Source organism: Megascapheus bottae, chromosome 10 (assembly GCF_031878675.1).
Source record: "Megascapheus bottae isolate mThoBot1 chromosome 10, mThoBot2.hap1, whole genome shotgun sequence".
In the NCBI taxonomy this organism is placed as follows: domain Eukaryota; kingdom Metazoa; phylum Chordata; class Mammalia; order Rodentia; family Geomyidae; genus Megascapheus; species Megascapheus bottae.
In genome coordinates this window covers 12,098,280-12,115,595 of record NC_143518.1, presented here as the reverse complement: position 1 = coordinate 12,115,595, position 17,316 = coordinate 12,098,280, and the positions used below count along the sequence as shown (strand labels likewise).

The 17,316-nt window shown below is 39.6% G+C and overlaps 1 protein-coding gene across 1 annotated transcript in view; it reads left to right on the top strand.

Moving 5' to 3' along the window:
• The first annotated feature begins 2,936 nt into the window (after positions 1–2,936).
• Pld5 (phospholipase D family member 5) overlaps positions 2,937–17,316 on the top strand; it is a 241,380-nt gene continuing 227,000 nt past the window's right edge. Inside the window, exon 1 of the mRNA XM_090340203.1 lies at positions 2,937–3,284. Within this exon, the coding sequence (XP_090196329.1) occupies positions 3,282–3,284 (3 nt within the window). The 5' untranslated portion in view covers positions 2,937–3,281. The remainder of the gene's footprint in view (positions 3,285–17,316) is intronic.

The following is a 17,316-nucleotide window of genomic DNA, read 5'->3' as shown; positions in this document are numbered from 1 at the left end:
CAGGGTCACAGCCCCATGACAGATAAAAACATGCAATAAAGATTTCACTAAATAGATAAAATGGATTTGCTTCTATTAAAACACAAAAGGAAATACACACTGTTTATTTACTGTGCTGGTACTAGGGCTTGAACTTAGGGCCAAGTGTGCTTGGCATGTTTGCTCAAGGTTAACACATAGCATTTGAGCCACACATCTTCTCCTGGCTTTTTACTGGTTAAATGGAGATAAAAGTCTCAGACTTTTTTGTCTGTGCCAGCTTTGAACCATGTTCTTCAGAATCCAAGCCTCCTAAGTATCTAAGATTATAGACATAAGCCACCAGTGCCCCAGCCTGAAATAAACATTATTAATATTCATTTTTTGTCTTGGTTTGGTCTGGCTACTATAAAAATACAATAAATTGAGTGACTTATAAGTAACAGCTATTTACTGTTCAGAGTGTGGCCTAGAGGTAGAGTGCCTGCCTAGCATGCCTGGGTTCGATTCCTCAGTACCACATATATAGAAAAAGCCAAAAGTGGTTCTGTGTGTCAAGTGGTAGAGCACTAGCCTTGAGAAAGCCCAAGTACAGTACTCAGGCACTGAGTTCAAGCCCCAGGACTGGCAAAAAACGTACCTGAAGGAAGACATGGGTTCTGCTTCGTAGATAGTGTTTTCTCACTGTGGTCTTGCATAGAAACTGGCAGCTTTACTTGGGACTCTCTTCTATGGGTCACATGACCAGGTCACCTTCAAAGGTCTCATTTTTTCTGGCTTTTTTTCCCCTATGTATATGGTACTGAGGAATTGAACCTGGGTCTTCGTGCATGCTAGGCAAACACTCTACCACTAGGCCAAACTCCTGGCCCCGTCAAAGGTCTCATTGTTTAATCCATGTCCTAATCCATTCAAGCAATTCTCCTCTGTTCCCCTTTATCATAGTTGTGGGTGTTCTGTTACCTCACTGGGTCAGGATCTTCCTGGTAGAGATTGTGGAACTGGGCTGGCTTTGAACTGAGATTCTTAGATCTCAACCTCCTGCATAGCCAGAATGACTGGATAAGCAACTAGCACCTGCAAGTGTCTGATTTTTTATGGATTTTATTGTAATTAATACAAGGCTTACATTATGATTTTTTGTATTAATATAATCCTAACTTTGTGTAAAGGCAAATGATAATTGAAAAATCCTTTCCTGTAGTCCATTGTTGTTTCTACTAGGATAATTTGAGAAGCCATCTCTTGTTTTCTGAGGGGGAAAGTTCCAGTACAAATGAGCATTTCAAATTTCAGGAAAAAACAGAACTGATTCTAAATCCATTTAGGCTTGAGGAGGTTCTGACAAAGAGCCAAGGAAGATGAACACTGACCTCTAGTGCACTTCTTGAATTTAGTCAAACTCAGCTAGAACGTAAGACTCTAAAGGGGTGGGGTAGAAGAAGAGATGTGAAGGACTCCCCAACATATAAGCAGGAACACCATCATGAAAAGTCTGTTTTATAGTACAACGGAAAGATGCTGTTTGAAGATTTTGAACAGGGGCTTAGGGTGGAGCTGAGTGGTAAAGCCTATGCGTGATGCTGGATTTCCTCTTGAGCACCATAAAAATAAAAGAAAAAAACTAAGACAAAGCCTGTCTGCAATCTAGATAGTCATAAACACCTAAAAATCACTGCCAGTAGTATCTAAGAAATGTCTGAAGACAGCTTACAATTAAACTTCGGAGAGTTGGTCCAGAGCTGAGTGTCAGAGGTGAAAGCTGGCCACAGGGTGATACCACAAGAGGGAAATCTTCTTGAAGAAAGAAGAAACATTACTGTGTCCTGAAGAACAGGCAAGTGGAAAAGACTGCTTCATGAATGCTGTACTGGGGAAATCCCATTGTTCACAGTGACCAGTGAGTAATAAAGCTGACAAAAACCTGAGAAGGAGCATCAGTGTTCCTGAAGTAATGCACCAACTACCTGATGAATGTAGCGGCAACCCCTCTATACATTACCCTGACAATAAAATAAAAATACAAACAAAGCTAGGTCTTTCTTTGGCCTTACTGCGAAAGATGTCACCATCCCATTATATCCATGAAGTATAACCAGGCAAGATCTAAGGAACAACTGGAACTGTTCAGATGAGGGTGTCTAAGAAAGGATGTAGAGATGAAGGGAAGCACTATTAGAAGGAAAGGAAGGAACACAATAACATACCCTGCGGAACTCACAAATGAGGAATGAGAGGCAGGTAAACAATTCGGCAATTCACAGAGATGTTTACTCCATTGCACTGTTATTTAGTTAGGATCTGAGCTCTGAAGGAGTCTGCTCACTGTTTTGTGCCAGTCCTATGATCACATTCTTCTAAGACAAATGTTTAAGCAGTAAAATGTAGGCCAACCACATACAATTAAGAGCCGGGTGGGTGATTTAATATGATCTAGAAGCACAGGCTAGATGTAATGCACCTTAGGAAATAAAAGTGTTGCCTTTGAAGAACCTGAAGTGTCTTTCTTGAAAATCCACTTTACTCTATTGTCTGTGGGTGCACAGGGGATTTTCCATCTATCTGTTTAGATTAAGCAGTGTTACATGAAATGATTTCATCTGTTCTTTGCAAATCTTTACTGGTGACCCTGCTGCTGTGATCAGGGAGGACTAGAAGCACTCATCCCTGTGCCTCCCTCACTTCCTCCCTCCTTTTTCTTTTTCTCTCTCTCCCTCCCTCCCTCTCCATCTCTGTCTTTCTTTCTTTCTCTCGCTCTTGGTCTCCCTCCTTCTCTCTCTCCCCCTCTCTCCCCTCTCTCCCCCTCCCCCTCCTCTCTCTCTCTCTGGCACAACCCCTCTTTTCTCTGATTGGAACAGCAGTTGTTTGTGCTCAGGTTGGAAGTGTGTGGACAATCAGCCACACTGTAACCGCCTGCATCTCCTTGTCCATCCATGTGAGCACTTGCAACAGTTTCCTTTTACAAGCCACACAACTCATCTCTGCTTAAGAGCAAAATTGTCCCTGAATGTGACAATCCTCCCTACTTGCTAAAATGGTTAACGGGTTGTTGCGTTCTTAAAAGCAACCTTCCAGGGGAAACTCTAAAATTGCGAGCTTCAGCCCTTTTCTCCATTCACTTGGTTTGGCTGGTTGCCAAAGCACCAAGGCCAGCAACTGAGGGACTGAAATACAATTGGTGGCGATAGCTTTGCGCCATATGAGACCTTCCCTGCCTCTCAGGGCTCCCGTGGCTGGGGGAATCAGCGCATCAGCAACAGCTCTGCCTGCTGGACTCTGCAGGGAGGGAAGATTGGATCGCTATGGTAAGAGACTCTGGAGTTTTCTGCAGAGCTCATTTGTTACCTGGGAACGAATGATTAGCATTTGTGGGTGTAGATAACTGTTGATAGCATGAGATTGAGACGGAGGAATCACTAGAGCCTGTCAGTTAGCCACTGGAAATGCAAGAATGCACTTGCCACCAGAGCACTGATTTTGAAAAATGATTCCTTTCCCATCAGGGGTAATGGGACTTTGTAGTTAATAAAGATCATTTACTGGGTTTTGCCAAGGGAAGGAGAGTTTCATAGTGACCTCAAATGCAAGACTTGCTTAATGCAACCTCTGAAATGCACTCCCTCCCCCACTCCCAGAAACTAGTAATCATGTTCCTGAGACTTTTTCAAAGATCTAGCTGATTGTTGTTGGTTATACATTTCTGCGTGGCACTTCAAAACTATTCTCAATACAGCTGCTTTTAGTTTCTGCATCATGAATGGTCACAGATCTGTGAACTTCAATGTTTACTGGAGGTATTAAACATCACTAGAGCAAACTTCTAAGTGGTTTTGATTTTCTTTTAAAAACTGTTACAGCCAAGCAATGACATCAGGAGCTCTTATTTTCAAGGAGGAAGCTGTGACTTTGCAGGAAGTTTGTTTGAGTCACTCCAGCAAAGAAGCAAACTTGTCAGAGTAAGGCATGACCAATGCTAAACATAAGGTTAGAGGGAAAGGCAGTGTGTTTATCTCACAGTCAGTCTCAGTTCTCTAGTGTGCTTTTTCCTTGTCTTAGTCATTTCTGGTCCAGGGGAAATAATTCAGGTAAAGGAAAAATGCAAAGCCTCTAATCATCTTCTTTCAATAACTAAGGGATGGAGAATGTCAATAGTAATAAGTTTATGTAACATTTAAAAGAAAATAAAACCTATCATTGCATAGGTGGATGTCCTAAAATATTTTTATTTGACTGCACAGCTGATGTGTGGGAACCATTAGTCAGTTTATAAGCCAGATGAAAAAAACTGCAGGAAATTTTTTTTAGAAGTAAGTCTGCCTTTCCAGCAAACCTGGAAACTGGGTTTCTTGGAAAAGTCTTCATCACTAGATCCCTGCTAAGCATGCAGAATACAGAATAAAAACCACTATGGAAAGGTAGACTCTTTCCCTTCCTCCTGGGCCCTTTAAATCCATGTTAGCCAACAACTCTCACCTATAGAGAAAAGCAGTAACCTCACTTATTCTCTACTAAGAGGCTAAGTTGAAAACATCATATATCTACATATCTATATATACACATGTACATATATAAAGTCAAATATGAGGGTGAAGTGCAAATCTTTATGTTTTGGCATGCTTTGTCTAAATTCTTGAAGTGCACCAATTATTTCTTTCTCTCTCATTAGCCTGAGAACATTCCTGTAGGAATTACTAAGGACTAGGCTCTGAGGCAATAGTGTCCAATCCAGTACATTTTATGCAGAGACAGATGTGCATGCTCTGGAAAGTCTTAGTGTTCAAGGAGAAAGGAAAGAAGAAACTCAAGAGCTGAGGTCACTAAAATACAGATGAACAAACAGATAAAAACTTCCAATGACAGAACTTGACATAAGGTTGAAATTTGCCTGTAAGCTGTCTCTATCCAGACCTTCTCTGGCTTTGCTGATTCTTTATTATGTCAAGTGTGGAAAGAATTACTCCAGTATACATTTGATCTAAATCAAGTGTTCAGGTGTATGTGAGTCTTTGTGCATGTCTGCATGCATGCATGTACATGTATTTGTGTACATGTACCCGGGCTTGAACTTAGGACCTCACACTCTCATTTTGTACTTTTGCTCAAGATTTGCTCATTACCACATGAACCATATCTCTACTTCTGACTTTTTGCTAGTTAATTGGAGATAAGAGTCTTTAGGATTTATCTGAGTTAGATTCAAACCAATGTTCTTTGTTTTTTTTCCAGTCCTGGGCTTGGGCTCAGGGCCTGAGCACTGTTCCTGGATTTTCTCAAGGCTAGGGCTCCTACCACTTGAGCCACAGCACCATTTCTGGCTTTTTGCTATGCATGTGGTACCGAGGAATCAAACCCTGGTCTTCGTGTATGCTAGACAAGCACTCTACCACTAGGCTAAACTCCCAGTCCCCAAAACAACGTTCTTAAATCTCAGCCTCCCGAATAGATAGGATTCCAGGTATGAGCACAGGCACCTGGCTTAAATGAACTATTCTTATTGGTAGAGACCAGAGAAATTGTACCATTTTCTCAGATATATCTCAAGCTAATTCATATTTTTATTGAGTACTCTGTAAGAGATCCTTGGGTTGAAAGAACAACATGACAACAAAATATTTGACTGGAAGGGGGAATGAATCTACAGATTAGATTTTCACTAAATCCATCCAGTATGAAAGGAAAACAGTTACTTTCTCATCCTGCAGAAAGGAGCAGGCTTTTCTGTTCCAGGAGAAAATAAACTTTACTAACTCTGCTTGGAAAACATTCTCCTTGACCTCATTAGAATCAGAAGCCTGTCAGGGTTTTCTGGGCATTATACCAAATACTCCAGTCCTGCCAAGGCTCTGGCTTCTGATCATGACTTGTTTTATTTATAAATGTAAAGAGAACGCAAATAATGAAATCTATTGTACATGATGGCTTGCAAACTACTCCATTCCAAAGCAAGGGAAATATGTGTATAGTTTTTCACAAATATTAATCAGCATAATATGTGTTTGAAACATTAATAATTGTCATCCTTTCTTTTAAAGAGAAAATTTAAAATTAATTATCTCCGTTGTGTAGATGTAGACCACACAGAAATGCTTTCTGAAAAATACAGGGCTGCGGCTAGTTATGGAGTATATATGAATGGAGTATATATGAATGGAGGATTCTTATTCCTTAAACTATCTCATCTGCAGCCTTACAAACTGCTGAGGAGGAGAACTGCAGAAGCCTTCAGTAACCCAGTCTCAACTAGCCTTGTTTTCCCTTTGTTTCCCATTTTCAAATACACAAAGAAATGTATATACAATATACCAAGTACCAAAGTCAGATACAGTAACAACATGAGATAAACAAGACATGTGGGAGAAGTGGGGGGGCGGAAAAGTGGCAGAAAAACATAGGAAGGGGTTGGGAGTTTGGCCTAGTCGTAGAGTGCTTGCCTAGCATACACAAAGACCTAGGTTCCATTCCTTGGTACCACATACATAGAAAAAAGCCAGAAATGGTGTGGAGGCTCAAGTGGTAGAGCTCTGGCCTTGAGAAAGTCCAAGGACAGTTCTCAGGCCCTGAGCATAAGCCATCAACTGGCAAAAAAAAAAAAGAAAAAGAAAAACATGAAAAGGGGTAACAATGAATGTTCAAGAAGTAATGTACTCCTTACCTGATGAATGAAACCGCAACCCCTCTGTACATCAACCCAACAATAAAATAAAATTAAAAAAAAATCTCCAACTAGTTCTTATTGTTCTTTTCCTAAGCTCCTCCTTCCTAATAATGCTTGCTTTAGTTTCCTGTTATTTGCATATTTTGCCCATCTACGTTTTTTGTTATAGTAACAGAACACCTGCGGCAGGCTAACTTTATAAAGAAAGGAGGTTTATCTAGCTTGCTGTTCTGGAAGTGTAAAGGCTTGGGTCAGGCATTACGTTGGCTCTGAGAAAGATCTAGGATTCACAGCCCCACACTCGCAGAGGCACAGGTGAGTGAGGAACCATCACCAAGGAGGAAACATGAAAGCTATTCTGGGATTTATAGGAGACGGTCCATGTGAGAACTAACTCAGATATCCCACAGTTTGTACCTCAATCAAGTCACCACACCGGAAGAACAACCTTTTTAACATAGTAGTCCTTTCAAGGCAAAGAATCTAACCCGTAGCTCATGCTAAGACCAGAATTCATACCTTATGTTCCCATTCTAGCCAGACTCCCTTAAACAGCTGTCCAAGTGGGAGATATCTGAATGTGAAAGAGGGTTTAAAGTTCATCAGACTAGGAATTAAATTTTTGTGTTACTTTCTCATTAGCTGTGTGAGTTTTGGATAGCATTTTTCAAAAGCTCTCAGGTCTCTTATCAGAAAAATGAGAGTAATACTTCTTACCTCTAAGAATGAGGATTTTGTTAAAATATTTGGATGTTTACTTAAGCAGGAGACCATGGCAGGCAGATAAATTAAAAAAGGTAGAAAAAGACAACTTAGGGCCATGGAGATAAAATAAAAACGACTGCAAAAGATGATGCAAAGGCAACACATGTACTTACACTACTTACACTGGCCATGAATTGTTTTTGTTTTCTATTTCACATATACAAACTGGCATATGAAACAGGTAGAATGAGAAAAGGTGCTCCTGTAACTTCTCTATCACCAGGAGTGGGGCCTTGTCTTAGTCTGTTGAGTCTGATTTAACAAGATCCCTTTTACTTGGTACTCTATGCTGGGATCTAAGATCAAAGCCCCAGTGCATTTGGCATATGGTGAGGATTATGGGATACATCAGTGGGACTTTCTACCTGTGTTTTCACATGGTAGGAGAGGATTGCTTTCAGTCCTCTGGGGTCTTTTATTAAAGCATGACTCATTCCAGTGGGCAGACCTTTCTCAGTGTCTACCACATGCTTCACCTTCTGAAAAGATCACATTGGAGATTGGATTTCAACGTGAGGTATCTATATAGCATATAAATATGTCAAATATAAATATAGATTTGTATTATATCAGTATATCTGCATAGATACATTATTTTCATTAGTCTGTAGGCAGCAAGGTCATTCCTATGTATTGCACATGTGTGAAATATTGTTTTGTCACATATATCTAACTCTGACACATACATACACACACAACCATGTAAGATAAAAGCCCTGTAATGTATTTCAGTATCTGAAATCCATCCAATGACATGTTCTAAAATTCAGTATAGGAGGGAAAATGAGCAAATATCATTATATTAAATGTGCATTATGCAAAAAAATGAACTGTGTAACTTCAGGGCAGGAATGGGAGGTGTAAATGGGGGGTGGGGATGAAGGAAGAGGTCACATTAACCCAGAAACATTGTACTCATAATCTGCTTTACAGAATTGTAATCCCTTTGTACCACTACTTAATAACAATAAAGAATACCAAAAAAATGAAAACAAAAGGCCCAGGGTGGTGTATTCTGAGAGGATCCTATTGGCTCAAGGGATACAGTGATCTTGTGACTATATTCCAGAGAGGAAGGCAGAATGAGAGTGTCATAGATGACTGTGTACCAGTGTTTGCACATAATCATGATTGAAGAGGATGAAGGTGAAGTACAGAAATTATTAATGGCTACAGTACTATTATCTTCATGAGTGATAACTTGTAGCCACATTGGTAGGGTGAATGGGAAGCTACAGAAGAGAATAAATGCATGTAAAAGACCTCTCCTCAGCCCTGGAAATGCAAAGCATATACACTAAAGTTATGAATAAGGTAAACTATGGACTAATGGAAGGGGAATTGAATGATGGATTGACTCTGAGTTTGTTTCTAATGATGGTGTCTAGAATTGAGCACTTTTAAAATTATAAATCACACCACTGATGATGAAAGGAAGTCAAAGGTTCAACTTTGCAAACAGGAGCTTGGTTCACCTTCTTGCTCTCCGGGGCAGCCTTGTGGATATTGGTGCTCTCCGGTTAGTGGTATCCTGGTCCTGCAGATGAGCAGACAAAAGAGCAGCTCTACATGGCTGTTGTAGAAAAGGCCATGGAACTGCTTCGTGAGTTTGCCTAATGATGTTGGTTGTAAAAATCAGTGTTTCAGATACAAAATGTAGAATAAACAAATTAACAGGATGACCAAGTTATTGAATAGGTTTGAGATTATTTCAGTCTCTAGAGAGATGAGAGACCAGCCAAGGGATTGGTTTATAGTGCTAATCTCGACTGCAGGTTTAAATGGCTTCTTGTAAATATGAACCTAACAATAACAAAATCTTCCTGGGGTATATTTTTCCCCACTTAGCTGTTTCTCATTGCACTAATATACATCCACCGTTCCCTTCCCTATCACTTCCTTGCTTCAGTACTCTACTCATTAGCATTCCTCAGCTCCTATTAGTGTTTGCGCATCATCTTACACTTTGGATTTAGCAGTTCCTTCCTGGATACCTAAGAACTGGTTGTCTCTGAAGAACCCAGACCCCTGCAGCCTATTATCCTCCATCAGCCCTTTTGTTGTAACCCTAGTTAGCAAGGGAAAGCATATCACTCTAGAGACATTTGGTGTCTGAACTCTGCAATTTGCCGTATTTAGATTCATAGCTTGTATTGCAAAAGTTCTTGGAAGAATTCCCTCATTTATTTCATTTACTGTGCTTATTTGAAATCAAAATATAATGAAATTCATACAAGTACTTGAAAAGAAGGATAAAAATCTCTCGTGGGTAAAATGTAGAGATAATCTCCTTAAACCTCACTCTTTTTTTTTTGCCAACTCTTGCTTTATCCAATTGGTCTGAATGTTTTTGATGGACTCTGATTAGTTAATTGGTTCACAGAAAGTGTGACTCCTTGGAAGACAAGTTCCATTGGATTAGGTAGCCTGTGCTGATGCATAATTTTAATAGTGCTGAAGGAAAATTAATATCTATTTATCCATTCTAAGACTTAAAGGAATTCTTGGAAAACCTGTGTATAAGTGAATGAATAAATAATGGATTGGTTTGTTTAAGGTACTAAAAATTAAATACTTCACACAAATAAATTTCATTGGTTTTATCATTATATAAGATTCTTCTTTCTTTTCTTCATTTAGTGTGTGATTTACTTAAAATGATTTTTATAGAAGAATATTTTATTTTAATTGCACTTCCTAAAAGAAAGACTGTGTTTCTTTAATCACAAATTGGTATTATTGTGGAATTGTGGATTATAAAGAAAATTCTCAGTAATCTTGTATTTGAAGGACAATCTGGATACAACAAAACAAAACAAACAAAAACAACTTACTTTAAAATGATTTTTTAAAGCTCTCATTAAGTTATCTTTAGACAGTTGTACAAAGGAGTATCAATTTAACATATCAATATATATGTAAAATGAATCTTGAGCAGAGTTACCCCTTCTCCCATCTATTCCAACCACATCTCTAGTTCATTTTCATGTCTATAATATTGCCCACCATTCCTCTTTGTTAATCTCTTACCCACCCCGTTCTCTCCCCTTCCTACTTTTTAATCTCTCACTACTGAGCCAAAACATATTTCACCTCCCTGTGACCCAGGCTTTTTAATTAAAAACATAATACGATTACAAAAGCTAGAAAAGCCACTCAATTTTTTTGTGTGCAAAATGAGCACAGTCTTGTAATGCAGAGAACCAAACATTGCTGGTTTTCCAAAAATGACATGTGTCTGGTTTATAACTCATATTACTAGAAGGTAGGCAAAGAGAATATTCAGGGATGAATAATACTAAAACAGCATTGCATCTGTGAATAGAGGCAGTAAAATAAAATGCACTGAAAGCCATTGAATCACACAGAAGGCATGGGGATGGAGAAAGTAAGGGGCTCAGTTTAATTAAAGCACCTCATTAAATCACTATATATGGGAGTGGCAATTTGGCTTAATGGTGAATAGCTTGCCCAGCAGGCATGAAGCCTTGGGTTTGATTCCTCAGTACCACATAAATAGAAAATGCTTGAAGTGGCACTCTGGCTCAAGTGGTGGAGTGCTACCCTGAGCAAACAGAAGTTCAGGGCCAGTGCCCGGGCCCTGAGTTCAAGCCCCAAGATAGACAAAAAAAAAAATCACTGTGTATGGATGTGAAGTGTCATGATGAAACATCTCTAAATATACGTTTAAAAAGGAATAACAGGGGCTGAGGCCTCTAATCTTATCTACTCAGGAGACTGAGAACTGAGATCCTGGTTTGAAGTCAGCCAGGGCAAAAAAGCTCCTGAGATTCTTATTTCCAACTAATTACCAAAACACCAAAAGTATAGCTGTAGCTCATGTGGTAGAGCACTAGCCTTGAGCAAGAAAGCTTAGGGACAAGGACAGTGCCCAGGACCTGGTACTCAATCCCCGGGACACACACACACACACACACACACACACACACACACACACACACACACACACACCAAGAATGACAGGATTATAAAACAGAATTGAAGGATGTGAAGATGGTCAGAATAATTTACACATGTGAAATGGAGCAATGACACTTTTTGAGATGGCTTAGGAAGGGACAGGTGATAGAGAATGGTGGAAGAAGTACATGCTGATGTGGCCATGTCCACTTGAAGCCTGTGTACAACTCACTAATGCAAGGAAAGCAGCCCTGTTTTAAGCTTTACTGTAACTTTCATTTTTTATTTTCCAAGTGAAACAAATGACTACATCAATTGGATCTGGAGATTTTAGCTACACATGGTTACAGAGGAAGAGTGTACTCACTGAAGTGCTGACATGGTGGAGTTGGGAGGATGGCATAGAAATGTCTTTTTTTTTTTTTTTTGCCTTAGCTAGCTATCCTCCCTATAAAAACGTGTATGTGCTGTTCACAAAAACATTAAGTAAATACCATTTTAAACAGAAACTGTGATGCTGAGAATAAAGTTTGGAGATGTTTTCGGGTGGGCTGTGACTAGGGAATCCTATGTTTGAAGGCTGGGACCATAAGGATGTCTGCTCTCTCAGTGAGGAAGGCTGTCAGAAAAAGGTGGCAAGCACATTTGTTTTCTTTTGTTTTAGCTGAGCTATTAAAAGTTTTTGGAGACCATTGTAAATAGCATAGATATCTTATAAATAGCCAAGACTAACATGTGTCACATTAATTTCTGTGCATCTTTATAAGGACTCAGAAAGTCCTGTTGAGGACTTTCCTATTGAGATATAACTGATGGTTTACTTTCGGCAGAGACTCAATTATGTAGAGTGGTCAGGTATGATTATCAGCTCCCCTGGGCCCCAAGAAGGCAGGAACCCTTTTTTTTCCTTGGATAACCAACCATGTTAGACAGAAAAGATGTCTGTCCTACTCCTTTATTTCTTCTTAGAACCTTTCTGTTTCTCTTTCTTACCTTTTCCTTGTTCTCATGTTTCTTCTGTTTTGCTGTTATTTGTTTGGTAGTATGAGGCAGGATCTGACTTTGTACTCCAGGAATTGACCAGGAATTCACAACCTTTCTGCCTTAGTAGTGTTGCTGAGATTACAATGGGCAGCTACCATTCTTAACCAGAAAATATACATTGTTGTATACCTCAAGTGTAAATGGAAAAGATTGGTTACTAATTCAAAAGGTAGCTTGATATGTAACTAAGAAACCAGGGTTTCATCATGCAGAGATTAATAAAGTGTCTCTAGGATAAAGCTACACAAGTCTTGACATCAGGGTCTATCACTCCTCAGACTCAATCAAAGGCTCCTATGTGAGTTTTCCATGCATTAACCCTTTGAACTAGGTGCCTATTCTGGGGTTCATTCAGCCTGTTCTTATCCAAGTCTTCCAGAGGCAATGGGCCATGAGATACCCAAGGCTATGGGAAGACATGTGCATGTCACCCCATGACATGGTGATATGATGTCCAGGGCCCTGTAGTTGGGGCTTCTCAAGTTCATATCGAAGAATGCAGAACCTCTAATGGAAGTGGGGTGTGAAGGATCTGTCTTAATTGCCTAGCCAAGCTGTGTGTGTGTGTGTGTTTGTGTGTGTACGAATTAGTCTTTGGGCTTGAACTCAGGGCCTGACCATTGTCTCTGAGATTTTTTGGTCAGGGCTAACAGTACCACTTGAGCCACAGGTCTGCTCCATGCTTTTTTTTTTCTTTTTGGCAGAGGGTAGGGATATGTAGTTTATTGGAGTCTCACAAACGTCCTGCCTGGGCTGGCTTCGAATCAAGATGTTCCGATTTCAGTCTTCTGAGTAGCTAGAGTTACAGGCATGGGACATCAGTGTCTGGCTCCACTTTGATACGCTTTCACAAAAAAATCATTTGTTTAGTATTTGTTGAAAGCATCAATTTATTTTAAAGAACTGGAATTTGAGAAAAAATACTAGATTTCATGATATTTGCAAACTGTGGATAGACCAAGGGAAGCACAAGTTACACCTGCAAATTGATGGTGTGACTTCATAGCTAATTAGGTACTGTTAAAATTCTCCTGAAGATGTATGTTAAATGCCTGGTCCTCAGGTTGGCAGTTGGGAGCTGGTGGAATTCAGAGAGGTGATTCTTAGAGAAAGGCCTTCTCACCACTATCCCTTCTGTGTGTGTGACCTTGAAAAAGAAAGTAAGACCTCAGCCCCCTGTCTTTCACCCCCACCTCAAGGTGAAAACTTCCTCCTGCCATACACTCCATGGCTGTGCTACTTCACCATACTCTCAATACAACAGGGCTAATCAGTCATGAACCTTCAAGACTGAGCCAAAGTAGAGCTGCCATCTTTACAAGTGAATTATCTCAGGGATTTTATTATGAGAGTGGAAAGCTGATGAACACAAATGGTCAGTTAGAATAGCTGTTTCTCCCAGAGAGAGGCATCATCTCACCTAGTTGTAGTAGGAAAAGCTTTCCCTCTTCCTCTCTTTGATTTCTTTTATCTACTCTTCATCAGCTATCTGTGGACTACCAGCTGCTCACCAGCTAACATTAGCTTTCTTTTCCCTGAACAGGCAATCATCCCCATTTTACCTCTGTGGCCATGGAATGGAGACTGGGTCACTTGGACGTAGAGGCTTCTTTTAGGCCAGCCATAAACACTTCCCATGTATGCATGAGCTAATCAGTTCCCCTCCATGGCCCTGCCACGGGCCAGGGTTACTGTGAAGCCACTTCTGAGGATGGCAGTGATATCATCAGCGTCAGTCTCTGATCCTGTTGAACAAAAGTCCACTTCCATTTCCCACCTGCATCCTTCTTAAACTGTCCTTGAGCAGACAGAGCCATTGCTCCTATTTGAGCCATTCTGCATTTCACTGTTTGTAAAAAGAATAAATCAAAATCGATTCCTGAATAGATGGCTGGTAAAATTCTAGAAGTAGGAAAATAACTATCATTTAAAAGTGGATGTCAAAAAAATCACAAAAAAAATCGTAGAAACTTAAGACCCCAGCTGTGTCTTCTAAACCTATTGTCATAGTTTTCACAAACAACAAATTTTTAAAGAAAATTAGAAGCAAGGTTGAAGGTTATGCTGCTATGATTAGTTGAGGACTAATATTTTAGGTTAACAGATGTATGGGTTTGGGATAATGTCCATGGAATTTCTAAAGATACAAAGAGATGCTTTGTACTATATGGCCTCAAATGCCTTTACATTGATTTTTCTCCTTTTTGATGCCTTTGATGATCAAAGAGAAAAATATCATTGAGGGAGCCTATGGGATTTCAATAAAATTTCAATGACCTATTGTGAAATAAGAAATTGAGAGGTGATTTATTTTTATTAATATCCCTGAAAATATAATTATATTAAGATTTTAGGTTTTGATGAAGTTATAACTTTATGTTTTTCTATACTTATCCAGGAACATTTTGTTTGCCTGTAAGACACAGAAATGTACTCAGGATGATCAAAGTTAAATAAAACTTTATTATAAGCAGGACATCATTTTTTTTGCCAGTCTTGGGGCTTGAACTCAGGGCCTGGAAACTGTCCTTGGACACTTTTTGCTCAAGGCTAGCACTCTGCCATTTGAGCCACAGCACCGCTTCTGGCTTTTTCTGTGTATGTGATACTGAAAAATCAAACCTAGGGCTCTGAGCAAAGTAGAGAGATGTAAATAGACAAAGTAGACAGAAGTAAAAGAGACTGAGCTTTTATTATTTTTTTGCCAGTCTTGGGCTTGGGCTCAGGGCCTGAGCACTGTCCTTGGACTTTCTCAAGGCTAGAGCTCTACCACTTGAGCCTCAGCACCACTTCCAGCTTTTTTTCTATGTATGTGGTACCAAGGAATCAAACCCAGGTATTCGTGCATGCTAGGCAAGCACTCTACCACTAGGCCAAACTCCCGGCCCCTTTCATTACTTTTTTAGTTACCCATTGCAGATTTGCAGACCCAAGTGAAAACCCAGTGTTGTTTTTTTTTTTCAATTAAATAGTCTTCTTTATTTTTTGTTTGTATTTTAGTGTAGTTTTTCATATATTTTTATTGTAATTAATAGAAGGGGTTACATTATATTCACCAGATAGAAGGTGCATTACTTTACATACATTGATACCCTTTCTCATGTCTTGGTCCCCATTTCCCTCCCCCCACCTCCACCCCTCATCTTTTCCTCCCTTTCCTATCCAGCTTCAAATAACCAAATACGCATATATACAATATATCAGATAACCAGGTAAAATACTGTAACAATATGACATAACCAATGGACAGCAAAAAAGATGAGAGATAACATAGTACATTAAAGACAACAATCACTCATTACATGGCTTTTGTTTCTATATCCTGGAGGTCCTTTCATTTAGCTTCATTCTACATGGCCTTAAGTATTAGGTTTTGTTCTATTGTAAATCTCTGCTACTAGAGCCCAAGGTTTCTACTGATTATGACAAATGAGGGAAACAATTGAGCCTATGTTCCTTTGAGTCTGGCTTACTTCACTTAATATGATTTTTTTCTAAGTCTTTCCATTTCCTTACAAATGGGGCCACGTCGTTCTTTCTGACAACAGCATAAAATTCCATTGTGTATAAATACCACGTCTTGTTGATCCACTCATCAACTGAGGGACATCTGGGTTGGTTCCATATCTTTGCTATGGTAAATAATGCTGCAATGAACATTGTTGTGCTAGTGGATTTAGTATGCCCTTGTTTCTGGATGGTTGGGTTAATGCCAAGTAGTGGAATTGCTGGGTCATAGGGGAGTTCTATGTTTAGGCTTTTGAGGAACTGCCATATTGCTTTCCATAGTGGTTGATCAAGTTTGCACTCCCACCAACAGTGTAGTAGTGATCCCTCCTGGCCACATCCCCTCCAGCATCTGTTGTCATTAGATTTCTTGATCCTGGTCATTCTAACTGGAGTGAGGTGGAATCTTAGAGTTGTTTTGATTTGCATTTCTTTTATGACCAGAGATGTGGAGCATTTCTTCATATGTCAATAGGCCATTCATATTTCTTCTTCAGAGAAACTCTCTTAAAATCTTTGACCCATGAAAGCCAGTGTTTTTATCAATAGCATCTTCCAAATACCTGGTAAAAGTTCACTTTAAAAGTTTCTTGTTTGTAAATGAGGGGCAGGGGTGGGAGAGGGAAATGGGAACCAAGACATGAGAAAGGGTATCAATGTTTGTGAAGTAATGCACCTTCTATCTGGTGAATATAATGTAACCCTTCTATTAATTACAATAAAAAATATATGAAAAAAAGTTTCTTGTTAGTATCCAGTATGTCTGAAAATATCTCTCAGTGCTTCAGAATGCTTGTGATTTTTACTTTGCAGCCAAAGGAATGAATAAAACTTAAACCCACTAAAGTATAAAGTAGTGAAAGGAGAAAGAACTGACATTTTGAGCAAAGTTCATACTCCATCAATACAGCAAGTATTAACAAGTTGTTCGAATCTCAGCTCTGCCAGTCATTGTGTGACCTTGTGCAAGTTAACATTCCTGTTCTGTTCCACTACCTCAAAGGTGACACATCGTGTTGACATAGCTGCTTGCAAACTGCGCTCTTCCAGAGCATAGGCAGGCAAAACAACGATGAGGATGGATCAATCATAGGGTATTACTTTTCTGAGCTATTTCCTGTATCCTAACATCTTAACTACTGCAGGGTTTGCTCACTGGAAAGGACATGCAAAGAGATTCTCTCCATTGTTCCTCCTGGACATCTCTGAGAGGAGCCTGGTGAAGATTTCCTCATGTATGGGGGTTTCCTCAATGGTTATTTGTAAGGACTGGGCACAAAGCTATGGAATCTAATCCCCGTTGTGGTGTAATGCAAAATGAAACCTTTGGTCCTAGTTCCTCGTTCCTAAAACAACATCCTAAAGATCGTGGGATTTCCTGAGTCCCTTTCCCTCAACCTGTGTGTTCCTATTTCTGCCAAAGGAGTGATTCAGGTTAGGCTACA